This window comes from Curcuma longa, chromosome 4 (assembly GCF_044706935.1).
Source record: "Curcuma longa cultivar G26 ecotype Majalengka, Jawa Barat chromosome 4, ITB_CL_G26_1.1, whole genome shotgun sequence".
Lineage (NCBI taxonomy): Eukaryota > Viridiplantae > Streptophyta > Magnoliopsida > Zingiberales > Zingiberaceae > Curcuma > Curcuma longa.
In genome coordinates, this window is record NC_133864.1 from 7,109,670 (window position 1) to 7,123,205 (window position 13,536).

The 13,536-nt window shown below is 36.8% G+C and overlaps 2 protein-coding genes across 2 annotated transcripts; one reads left to right on the top strand and one right to left on the bottom strand.

Moving 5' to 3' along the window:
* The first annotated feature begins 2,018 nt into the window (after window positions 1-2,018).
* Window positions 2,019-2,943, top strand: LOC141827764 (LOB domain-containing protein 15-like). The gene is made up of 3 exons (XM_074715083.1): window positions 2,019-2,062; window positions 2,155-2,410; window positions 2,512-2,943. The coding sequence occupies exons 1-3, from the start codon at window positions 2,049-2,051 to the stop codon at window positions 2,941-2,943; spliced, it is 702 nt and encodes a 233-aa protein (XP_074571184.1). The 5' UTR covers window positions 2,019-2,048.
* A 2,359-nt stretch (window positions 2,944-5,302) lies between these two features.
* On the bottom strand, window positions 5,303-13,191 carry LOC141827559 (TOM1-like protein 6). Its single transcript, XM_074714831.1, has 9 exons — window positions 12,912-13,191; window positions 10,190-10,268; window positions 9,763-9,861; window positions 8,667-8,780; window positions 8,065-8,228; window positions 7,506-7,587; window positions 7,302-7,387; window positions 6,512-6,781; window positions 5,303-6,433 (listed from the first exon to the last, which is right to left on the bottom strand). The coding sequence occupies exons 1-9, from the start codon at window positions 13,031-13,033 to the stop codon at window positions 5,599-5,601; spliced, it is 1,851 nt and encodes a 616-aa protein (XP_074570932.1). The 5' UTR covers window positions 13,034-13,191; the 3' UTR covers window positions 5,303-5,598.
* Window positions 13,192-13,536: the final 345 nt, after the last annotated feature.

Consider the following 13,536-nt stretch of genomic DNA (forward strand, 5'->3'; position numbering starts at 1 on the left):
GCACATGTAGTAAACTATGATTCATAGTTACTACAACTAAGGGTGTAAACGAATCGAGCTCTTATTTGTGAGCTTTTAGAGTCAGCTTAATTAAAAATATTTAATTCATATTTAAAATTATTGAATTTAAATCGAATTCAAACATGTATAATAATTTTTAAATTAAATTTGGATTTATAATTAATATTTTATTCAATTATTCAGGAATGAACTGCTCGCGTTAGAATAACTGATCCCCAAAAATATAATAAACTTGCTAGCTAGCTTTGTCCTTGCAATTCTTTTTAAAATATTTTTGACAAAATAAAAAGTACACCCCTTTTTATTGTAATCATAAAAAAATATATCCCTTTTTTATTAATCAAATGCTGTCCTGTTGCATTTTTGATACCTAAATTACCCTTACTCGGTCCAAATGTATGAATTTTGAATTATTTGTGCAGATATTATAACATATTATTGACCACTTTATAACAATTTACGACGGAGTAGAATTACTGAAGTGGATAAAGATTAAATCTTCACGAAATCGAGGTAATGTCCTCTTCCGTCGTGACCAATTGCAGCTTCTCGATTTACCTCCTCACAAATGGTTGTGGGGCCGACAATGTGAGACCGCTGGGATGACGGATTCCAACTTTTTATTGAAGTTATAACAATTATGATTTATAACTGCTATAACATGCTATATATTGATCAATATTAACTTAACTTGAATAGGATCCTATACATATGTCATAGTAATTGCTACAACATATAACAATTAAAATTCATAACTGCAATAGTATGATGTTGATTAGTATTGACCATGAGTAGAACAGCATCTCACTTATGCATATGTTATAGTAGCTATGAATCATACTTGCTATAATACTATAATTGTTATAATAAATAACATCTTATATATTATATAGCAGCTATGAATTAATAATTGTCAGGGCCGGCCCTGGGCCAGGGCAATCAGGGCGACTGCCTAGGGCCCATAAATTGGTAGGGTCCTAATTTTTGGATTAAATTTCATATTTTTAACTTTTAATTATCATCTTTCAAATAATATTAAAAGTATTTTTTGATCGGGTCCAAAAAAAAATTGAGTGATCAACTCTATAATTCTTTGTCCATCTGTTCATCCAAAAAAAATTGAACGGTCAACTAGTTTTTTAGCCCTAATCGTCAATCCTTTTTCTGTTCATTCTGTCAAGCACAAGCACTCGACAAGAGTTGGATCTTGTTACCAGATCCTTTTTCTGTTCATTCCACAGGTTGTAGATATCTATCGCGAATTGCCCCCACAGGCCGCAACCGCTTCTATAGTTCCACACGCCGCTTCTACAGGTCATAACCGCTTCTACAGGTCACAACCGCTTCTACAGTTCCACACAATCTTCATCCAATTTGGAGCTTCTTCACTACGAAGAAGAAAAAAAGTATTTCAATGAAATTTGTAGTGACAATTCAAAAAATCTTAACTTTTTTTTTTTGTATGTTCTAAATATTATTTAGAGTATTGTTATCATTTTAAATAAGAAAAATTATTCTTTTTTGTCTTGGAACTTTAGTTACTTGGAGAACATTATTTTGTATAAAATTTTTTTTATCTTGGAACTCTTATTTATTGAAAATCATAATTTATTAAGCTCTAAAAATTAAATATGCTACTGTGTCATAGTCTAAAATTTATAATTTCACTCATAATCCTTATATAATAAGGACCGACTCTATTAATTGTTATGCTACAGGGATGAATAATTGGATAATAAAAAAATACAATTCTATCTTGATGATTAATCAAAAAGAAGCACCTTTTGAAGATTTTTGCTCTTCTTTTTTTTTCTCCTTTGTCTTGTATTGTATTGATTGTTTAGGATATGAACCTATCAGGTCCACTTTCTCCTAATTACTTGCCTTTTAAGCACTCCTTTGCCTTCTAAACACTCCTTTCTTCTTCCTTCAAATCCCACCCCTTCTTCTTCTCTCCAATCTCTACCCTCTCTCTTCTTCTTCTTCTTCTTCTTCTCTTCTTTGTTGCAGGTCACGAGCATGCCTGAATGTCCACACCACGGTAAGCCAATCGAACCCTTGCAAACCCTAAACCACCTCATGCTCGATCTGCACCGAAACGCCTAACCCTAGCTAGGAATATAATACGCGCAGGGAAAGGCTCGATGAGGTAGGCAAGAAGATCAAGAGGGAAACCGATCATGTCGCCGCCGACAGCATGGCGCGCCGGCAGCAGCTCGAGCCGGCCGGAGCCCTGAACCGGATAACGCCGTGCGCGGCCTGCAAGCTCCTGCGGCGGCGGTGCGCGCAGGAGTGCCCCTTCTCGCCGTACTTCTCCCCTCACGAGCCGCAGAAGTTCGCGTCGGTCCACAAGGTCTTCGGCGCGAGCAACGTCTCCAAGATGTTGATGGTGAGGAGGCGGCGCCGCCGCCGTCGTCGTCGTTGCATGCGTATGAGGGAGATCATGCTGATGGGTTTTCTGTTTTCTTTCCGGCGATTGTCTGCATGCAGGAGGTGCCAGAGAGCCAGAGAGCCGACGCGACGAACAGCCTCGTCTACGAGGCGAACATCAGGCTGAGGGATCCGGTCTACGGCTGCATGGGGATCATCTCCTCCCTGCAGCAGCAGGTGCAAGCCCTAGAAGCCGAGCTGACGGCGGTGAGAGGGGAGATCCTCAAGTGCAAGTACAGACAAACAGGCACCGCCGCCGGAGCAGCAGCCGCCGTCCTCTCCGCACCTCCCTCCTCCTCCTCCTCCGCCGCCGCCGCCCTGCTCGCGGCCTCCTGCGGGATGATGATCTCTGTCGCCGCGCTCCCGCCGCCGCCGCCGCCGTGGCCGGCGAGAGCCGCAGCCTCCTCCTCCTCCTCCTCCATGTACGCCGCCGCTTCCAGCTCCACGGATTACAGCTCGATCACAAACGAAAACATATCGTTCTTCGGGTAATTAATTAATTATCTTTATGGATTAATTAAGCTACAAACGATAAGATCATGCATGAAGAACATGCACGCATGTTCCATGATGCTTCTTCTTCAATTTTTTTCTCTTTTTTTTTTTTTGATGAATTGTACTGTTTCAAGAGCTGAAAATTATTGAAAACCCTCGAATTTGGTGGGCATGTAGCTGAACATGATCCATTTCTTCTGCAAAAGGTGGAATCCGTCACTTTAGCGGTCTCACACGGTCGGCCTCATGACCATCTGTGAGAAGGTAAATTTAGAAACTGCAGTTGATCACGATGCAGGAGGGTATTGTCTGGCTTCGTCAGGATTCAAATTCTTGTCTTCTTCTGTAAGTCTGCTGCGTCGTAACTAACTCAGCTATGCCTCGGAGATAACATGATCCATTTTGAGTTCATGGGAAAGAGGGAAGAAAGAGCATGGGGATGGTGAATTCTTGAACCCTAATTGAGGTTGCATGTGCACGTGATTATGGCGTTGACTAAAGTGGGATCTAGTCTAGGGTTCCTGGATCACGTGCTTTTCTCGAGATCTCGATCGAGCTACTATGTCATGCATGGTATAGTAACTTCTTAAGTTGCCTACTTAAATACTCATTCCCATGGAAAACGGATTCATGTCTTTCTCTCTGAACAATTAATCCACTTAAATTAAGAGTTTATTTAATTATTTAAAATTTTTATATTTTTAAACTTGTTTGATTAGTTAATGAGCTTAATATTATAAGTGTATTTGTTTTTTTTTAAGTTTGATAAGAGTTTTGTTAATAAATATATAGTTCACAAACTTGTTTATATTTGAACATGAATATATATTAATGAGCTAATCATATATAATATGTTCAAATTTATCTTGTTTAAATTTATTCATTAATTGAGATTGAACGAATATAAATAAATTTTTATTAAATTAAATACTAAACTTGGTCATCAATGTTTGATTTATTCAATTATATATAGCCCTAACTCGATGATCTGCATATTGTTTATGAGTTTGTTTTCGTTTTGTTTGAGCAAATGTCTTGTGTGGATGGAGTGTGGATTCCATGAAAGCGATTGTTTCAGTTCTACTGTCTTCCATGAAAGTGAGTCGTAGATGGATGGCATGGCATGGGAGTTCTTAAGACACCATGATTTTAGGGTTTCTTTATTAGAAGAAATAAGAAAGAGGAGGAAAGAAATTGCACTAGTAAGTTCGATAATAATCTCTTGATCAATGATCTATTAGGGCTTTCATGCGTAGGGGTTGTCTGCCTGACTCAACCATCCATAAGTTGAGATCTGATTGTCGCGTGCCTCCTTCGTGTGACTCTTAAATGTGTTGACAAGATCAATAATCAACAAGTCGATTCTAGCCATATTGATATCATCATACAACACATACTCAAGTGTGCTCTATCACACAAATAAGGATGCTTACCATTGATATGTGGCCAATTTCAAGAGAAGTAACTTAACATTTGACATCTATTATTCAAATGTGAAATAAAGTAAAAAAATTTATAAATTAAAAATTATGTCGGCCTATATATTAGTGTGGGTTTTAAAAATGAAGTCATTTTATCCTACTTCCTACCTTCCGACTAGTGCACTTGAAAATATATATTTGGTTGACTAAATAATTTAGTCAACCAAACACTTATATTTGATTGACTAAATATTTCAAAATTATGGATACAATGACAATAGTTTGATAGCGTTTGATATATACTGATAATTTAACACAACTCTCCATCTTTTTTATCTAGACTTAGGATCAATATTAGGGTTTTTTCCAAAATTATGGATGTCAATCAAAATTTATTGATTGGTTAATGGGTGGGTTACTAGTTAAAGTTTCAATAATACTTGAAACTAAGTATTATTTGAGTGTTTATGGTTGCAAAAATAATTATCGGTCTTCTCAATCTATCACAAATCTCATTGGAAGTGATAGTTTTTCATCAATTTTTTGTAATAATCTAGGTGTTCAAGCTTTGCCCCCAAGTACCTTAAACTTTTTAGATTCAAAATAATCTATTAAACATCTTCTTACTCTAATAAGATAGTTCGAGAAGTCAAAAGTCGCTTCTAGGACATAGTTGAATTAGTTACAACGGAACAGAATTGCTAAAGTGGACAAAGATCGAATCTTAACAAAGCCGAGACAATATCCTCCTCATTGTATGGGGCCGCTGGTAATAAATTTCACTTTTTACTGAAAAGAAATCCAAAGCCACTTTTGAATAACCAATTGCTTTTGAAGATCTAAGTAAAAACTAATCGCGTATCTAACAAATTAACCTAATGGAATTGCAATGACAAAGCATCCTAGATATAGACTCTTCGAAGCCATGAGCGAAGTTTCATAAAGAAGTATCTCTTCTCGAATACAAACACAAAATATCCTTAGTTCTCATCCTTGGACGATCTCACAAAGATCGTTGTAGGATGACATGAGTAGTTAATTATTTAACCGTAAAAGCCAATGTAAGCAACTGCTTATATACATTCATGTTTCTCCTTTAAAGGTTTAGTCGAGTGAACATCACTCGAAATGCAATCCAATAAGAACAGCAGAATGGATCTCACTAACACAAACCTAGTTGAGTTTGCACATGAACTTCCCAGTTCGATAAATAACAGAGTAGAAATGTTGTTTATTTTCCCCCACTGATCATGCCTTGACCTGGTGTGCCAGATAAACCAGAAGTTGGGGTGCTTGTCTTTCGACCTGTGCTGGTGTTTCTCAAGTCTAGTTCATCAAACAACCTATTTGTATAAACATAAGGTTTAGCAGCGGGCGGCCCCGTCTGACCATGGCTTGTATTTCCCCATGCCGTTGTCGACGGAACATTATTAACTCCAGAGCCAAAAGAATACTGCAGTGAAGGCTTTGGAACCTGGATTGAAGGATATGTAGCAGCACTACTATTGACAGGTGCAGGATACTGAAAGGTAGTTGATCCAAATGGATTGGCATCAGCATCAGCATTGCGATCGACAGGAGCAGTAGCCCATGGTGGCGGTGGGTAGCTGGACGAGTACGAGAACTGCTCAAACTGAGGTTGGGGATGAGACCATGTAGGACGTATTTGTGTTTGGGCCCATGGAGCAATGAAATTGTTTTCAGGATATGCTTGGTTCACAGCATTGGACAGTGGAGTTGCGGGGTTGACTCGAGGCGCTGGGGGAATCGGGGGTGACGATACATTTTGGTCAGATGTTACGGGTGGTGTTAAAGGAGTGTGGGGTGGTGATGAGCTTGGCAAGGTAATGCTCAACAGGTTGATAATGTCGTCTTCTTTGGTGAAAGTGTTAACTGGGGCAGGAGGATCAGGAAGTGCTAGTGTGTTACTTGCTGAAGAAGGTGATGATGCCTCTATGCTTCCTGCTATGCCGGAATTTGTCACATCAGTTCGGTTTGGAGAGCCCGAATGATTGTTAGTTGCAACGAAGTTGCCATCAGAACTTAGCGGCTTGACTTTGGAGTTCCTGCACAAGTGCAAATTAGCCTTTAACTACAGATCGTTTTTTTTCTATAATATGGTAGGTTAGCTGTCAGGAACTTACCTGCGAGCTAACTGAGCAAAATCATCATCCTCATCTTCTTCTTCATCATTGTACCGACTTGAAGGCTGAGGCACAATTGGAGTCCTTGGACTTGGAAGAGATTCAGAGAGTTCGGTTTCTGTAGGTTGAGGAGCAACGGAGTGATCCTGTGTGATCAGCTCAGATGTATCAGCTGGCAGAGGCGAACCAGAGGCTATAGCATCATTCTTTGCAAGTACATTTTGCAAGTCGTCATTTAATTCAAGGCCTTGACCTAACAGCTCCTCGTCCCTGTCACCGTGGCCGAGCTCAGTTTAGTTAGTTTCCTTTGGACGAAAAAGTGTAATCAGCAAAAGCAAGGTTACAGAATTGTCGGAAGATGATGTGTAGTCATGCCACAGACGATGAGGATTAACAATGCCAAGAAGTTACAGAATAAGGAAGAATGATCAAAGTCATTATCCAGAGAAGCTGACTCCATGGCTATAGGTCATTGCTCGCAAGTTCCTTAACGGAACCCCACTTGAATGTGGCTATTGAATCCCTCATGTTATGGAGCATCATTGTGTGTTCAAATCTAGCTCGAACCAACCTTCAAATCTAGCACGAACTTATGAATTGGGCAATTTCCTTCGTGTTGGCTTTTTCATGGTGTTTGTTATTAAATTCGAAAAGTCAGTAAGCATCGACTAAAGAAGATTAAACCAAATGATGGATCAAACAGAATTAGGGCCTAGAAAAGTTTAGCATTGACTAACATAAGTTTACTTAATATAATTGCAAAGTTAGATTGGCGAACAATATAAATTACCGGATCAAATTAAGTGATTCCATTAGCTTCTTTTGGTTGGAACGGCACTGGTCAACAAGGTCCACAATCACTTCATCTTTAACAGCCTATATAATGCACAGATAAGAATCATCAACAGTATCTAAGCGTTCAAGATAAATAACCATATCGGTAATGTAATCTACAAGATATATGCAAGGATAAAAACGGTAGCAAAATCCATACAGAACGATCGCTTGGGTTCACAGCTTTCAGCATCTCATTTAACAGATCCATCACACTACGCATGCTGGCCAAATCTGATAAGCTGAATCAAGATAAATAAGGGCATAAATTAGATAATTTTAAAAATAATAAAAAAAGAGAGGAAAAACGACAGATAGCTTTATGATGAACTTTAGAACCTATACCAGAGCTAAAAAAGAGCACATAAAAACAACCAAAGGATGCAAGGGAAAATTTTAAAAATTGGCATGTAAACCTCCAAACTTATACTTCTTTTTTTTTTTAACTCTTAAAGGTTCATTTGTTGTATGGAAAATAATTTACATAAGTAAAATATTTTCTGAGGAAATCTTTTATAGAGAAAATTATTATTTTCCCTTGTTCGGTCGGATATAGAGAAAAATAATTTCCTTTCTTTGCTTTCACAAGGACAATCAATTGGATGATCAATGACACCAAATTGGTAAAACAAAAAAAAAATGGTTTTCTGTGTGCTACATCATCGAATCAGGAAGTAAAATACTACAAGAAGCTTCATTGCATTGCAAGAAAGTGCTACCTAAGATTTGCCATCTCAGACGCCATAGCTTCTTCAAGTCTTAAAACAGAATTGCTGGGCATACCATAACCTACTGGAGGCTGTCTGATTCCAGATGTCGAATGCACAGGAGTAAATATTAAAGTTGAATCAGGAGAGCGTTCAGGAAAGTGCACTCCAGATCTCTGTGGAGGTTAATTAAGCATGATTAAACATACTGCTTTGATATAGTACAATTATGAATTACCAGACAAGACAAGAAAATGCAACGGAAAACTAGTACAAACACCAGTTTATTTATGTTCTTCATTGTTCTAGTATAGTATATCAGTAATGTCTTAAATGCAAATTTCCAAGAAAGACAAATATAAAATACTTATGCATGGGAAAATCACTTTTTCTCTAAAATCATTTTCCTAAGATGAATCAACATGTATTGCATCCAACGAAAAACAATAAACTACCGTGTATGCTGCTTCATCACTGATACATTCTATGTATTCCGAGCCACATAGGCAAACAGTGCATATTAAGAATAGCTATACAAAATTCTAGGTACGTAATAGAAGAAAAATAAATGAAACTGAACATTATTGGGCAAAGTGAGTAACAAGGATGCATACCTTTAAGTCAGTATAGGCCCAGTAAAATTGAGGATACTTTCCACCAGCCCCCCCAAATGCTTCTTGCCATGAATCCAACAGTGCCAAAATTTTGTCCCTCACTTGCATATCAGTCTGATGGTTAAACAAAAGGATGATCAGAAATGACTGAGCATCGTAAGGAATTGAGTGATAAATCTCCATAAACTAAGCAGAAGTGATAAATCATGTTTAATTCTAATAATAGGTTTCACATGCCTCGATATCAACGTCTCACAGAAAATATCCCTATAAGTCTTGCTACTGAAGAGCAATTTGGTGTAACTTATTAAATGATATAATAACAAAAAGAATAGTTTAATGCTCAAGAATGACAGATAACATATATATAGTTAGACTAATTGGCTCAATTAACAGGATGTGAGAGTATAAGGAAACTAACAAAATTGTATTTATCATAACTAAAGTGGTTTATAAGATATAGATACTAATAATAAAAATATGAAATAACCTTGCACAGTGTTCGGTGTGCGACAAAATACATATTGCTTACTCATACCTCAAGTAGCATGCAATGTGATTGTGAAAATATGATCCCTTAGCTTACATGCTCTGATAGTCAGACTCCTTATCTACCTTTGTGTACTTGTGTTGGTTATCCAACACTTGAACTCAGACATTCCTATTGACCATGTGCAAAGTATGAATTAAACATCTAGGTCCATATACTTTATGATGATGACGACGATGATGATGATGATGACGTGTCGAACATTTAGATCTATACCTTTGTTGGATAATTATATTAGAGTCCAACATAGCATACAAGGATACACAATTAGCTACTTCTAGAAGGATGATTATATCTTTGGGTGGGAAATTGTTATTTTATCTACAATTAGTACCAAGATGTAGCATTGTTCTTTACAAATAACCAACCTATATGACATAATACATAGAAATGCTTATGTAGGATAATATAAAACATACTGATAAAATACATCTTACATACATATACAATTCTCTTTAGAAATATCAGCATCATAAAGTCGTGTTAGTCTCAACCATTTTGCATCAACTATCATGGATCTTAGTGTAAAAGAAGCATTTAACTAACCTTCTTCCTAACAATTTTGACCATCTCTTGAGGAATTTCACGTTCAACAACCTGAAAATGTACATAGTCACCACAATTCTTTATCATTGTCTCTAATAGCTGCAAAGGAAAAAAAATCCGCATTAAATATTTCAGGCAAGTTAAAATCATATATTACCCATGACTATTCCAAAAGAAATTTCAGCCACATAAAATATACTTCAAGGATCCAAAATATTTTATATCTGGAGTAACCAAATCACCTGCATCAGATAGGTTTACTAATGGTGAACATCAAAGATTTTCTTTCAGATAGTTAAGAATAAAATTTATTTTTCATTAACTATCAAACAGAAAAATAAATAATGACATGGAAATCTGAATAATGGAAACAACATGCTTCATCTTCTCAATTAAGAAACTCATTAGCATTGAAACTTGCACTTACCGTCAAGGATAAAAATTGAATTTGAGGATTTTTGTGTTGCAGGCGCTTCTTCAAAGCTTTGACTACATCTTTTGCTTGCCTGTTTCAGAACTTGGTGTTAACTTTTGCAAGCATATTTTTAAAAAAAAATCAAAAAGCAGAAAGTTGGCATTGTAAACGTCTATGTTATACCGAGAAGAAATTCATAGGTTTGGAATGTCCTTAATACAACAAAAAAATTGCTGACCTATTAGTAGGAGACAAAAAATAAAAAGATTCTTGATACATAATTCAATCAAGAAGCTAGAATTTCTGACATGAAAATGTATACACTGAAGTTAAGAAAACACAATTATCATTAAGCTAGAGCACGAGAGAAAGGTGTAGAAAATACAAGCAAAATATTTCATAAATATCAAATTACTTCCTGAAGTTCCCTGCATACTGACTCTAGTATCAAAGGAACATTTGTTGTCAAACAAGAAGATCATGTCTTCAATAATTGCCCTAGGCACTCCCACCCACTCCCAGATATATAAAGCTTATTGTATTCTCTTATATCAAACTCATCATTCTCTTTACATAGCAGAAAAAATAACTTCATATATTAATCTTCTTCTACTCTGTTTTGGTTCACATCATTGTTTAGATAACTCCATTATTCCTCTTGGCATGATCTGTTCTTCACTGTGTTGGCTTTTTCATTTACTTGTGGACAAAAGGAAAACTCATATCAAGAGTTTGTGATAGATATCTGAGACAAGTGAACTATTCAAAAGCAAGACCAAAGCACACTCACTGATGTGCATTTTTGATTTTGGTTTGACACTGATTCACACCCCAAAAGAACTGCAACATAACTTCTCTTGGACAGCTAAACAACAGAAACTTTTTTTTTTTTTTACAGAATCAATTATTTGAAAGATCTCTCGGTGTGAGAATTCAGTAAGACCTTTTTAAATACAACAAGATGCTCAACATAATTTTCTGTTCAAGCTACTATTCATACCGTTCCAGATATCAACTTATTAGTTGCATTCAATCACACAACAGCACCTTGGATTTTCGTTGTGATTATATGATCATACTAAACAAACACCAGGAACAATTTTCTTCAACATTTTTAGTCATCTGTTCCTGTCGTACTTTTTATCGCTTAAACTTAATGTCTTTTATCATTGAACAGAAACCAGTATATTGGTAAATGCAACATGCCATCATGTTCCATGTTACACTACTAGTAGTCAATCATTTGCTCAAGCAAAGAAATGTAAATTCTTCTCAGCTTATTTTATTCACTATTCTGCTATCATTTTAACACAGGGCCTTGCAAATTCTTACGAAATGAGCTATGTCGTCAAACTCATAGATTTTCTTGCTCTTAGTTCTATCTTTTCATGCCTTGATTGCCTAAATGAAACTAGACCAAGGAATGGATATTGGGATCAGAACGAGTAATCTTCTAAGGTGAACAAATGGTGGGAAACCTTTTAAACTCCTTATTTTGATCACAACCTTTAAAACTCCATATTTTGATCACAATAAACATCGAAACTTTAACAGAGAGAATATGTTTTTCTTAAAGGAAGATAACCTACAATCTTCTAGATTTCTTACAGCTTGATCTGAGCTTTGATTAGAGAAAATAAGAAGAAATAAAGACAAAGTCAAAGGTTTTGGCATGATTAACAAAAACCAGTCATTTCAATCGGGATATGTCAGAAAATTTCTACAAAGAACTTTGACATGCCTCCACAGCCTTAGTGTGTTAAGAAATAAAATACGCTAACCAAAAGTGAAAAGCAATTAGATTCTTCTGTGACAAAAAGTTATACCAACAAGAACAGTACCAAAGAAATAGTAACCTTATGACAGAAGAATATGATGATGAACAATAAATGAGAAGGATAACCTAACAAAAAGACAATAATGATTCAATGGATCAGATCAACAATAATCTACAGCCAGATAACATCTGCCTACCACAATTAATCCCTGAAACAGGAAGGCTAGAACTTTTGGAAATTTGGGAGGGGGGACATATGCTTGACGCTAAAAAATAATAATCGTTGTCAAGTCACAATCAAGATCACAGTTTGTTCCTAGTTAAGTTCACACATGGAGGGACTAGCACTTTCCCATCCTTATCAAGCGTTTCAACAGCTTCAAGTAATGGTTAACAAGTTAATTGGAGATAAATCAAAGGTGGGCAACTATAATTATTGCAGTACTTTATTACAGTAGCTTCAGAAAACATTTACGCAGGACCACCAATTCAAAAGCAGTCAACGTACTGATGAACATTAGCTTTTAAATTGTCAATAAAATATTGTAATTTTCGCCACCACACTCAAAGGCATCAATTTCATGAGGAAAAGCATCTCCTAGGTACACTTAAATCTTTGAGAGATATCTGCTTCTATCAGTCCCTCCCAACAAAGGCAACAATATTGCAAAGATTGCCGACTATCTAACAATAAAGCTCAAACCCTAGCCATCCAATATATCCACGCCGAAACACGCTTCGATGAGAGCAACAATTAAAAGCATCAACACCAAAGATCAAGTCTAAAAAGGATATGCATGAGCCCCAAACCTCAAAACTCAGTCCAAAATCAGAATCGATGCAACAAAATGAGATTCAGCAGGGGGGAAAGATGGATGTAGCAAATTTCCATCTCCACAAGCAGATAAAAAAAAAGGAAGCTCTAACGAGCACCGAAACTTGTACAATCACACTCACCAGTGGTCGGAATTGACGGAATCACAAATATCCATGTTCAAAGTCCAGTCAGGCCCCATAAGAAGGTCGCTTGTCGCCTTCTCCACCCGGACCGTCGCCGAAACCGAAGACGACGACGACATCACTCCAAATCCCTCTCGAAACAAACAGAAAGCCAAACAAAACAAACTCCAGCAGCAGAAAAGCTCGAACCTTTTCCCTTGTGCCAATTCTAATCGAAGAACTCCAGTGGATTCCGCCTCTTGATTTCTGCCATTAACGCAAAGGAAATCGAGAAGGAGGCGCACAAGAACGAATTTATAAAGGGATTACACCATCAAATGAGATTCCGCGGAGGGATCGATCCTCTCCAAGAATTGCATAATTTTAATTACGATCGAACCATCCATTCACTTTTTCACGAACACGAGTTACAAGACGGCGGCATCGGAATCATCCAACGTCGAATAAGTCCAAACAAAATGGCTTCGTAAAATTATCCCTGCAGAAGATCCAATCTTGTTTCTTTGTTTGTTTTCTATTTATGGGGTTTGTGTGTCGACCGATATTTCACCTACCCGAATTTTAGTTACTCATTTTTCTTACACGACTTTTTATTGTTGGAGATGATGGGACCAGTGTGAAG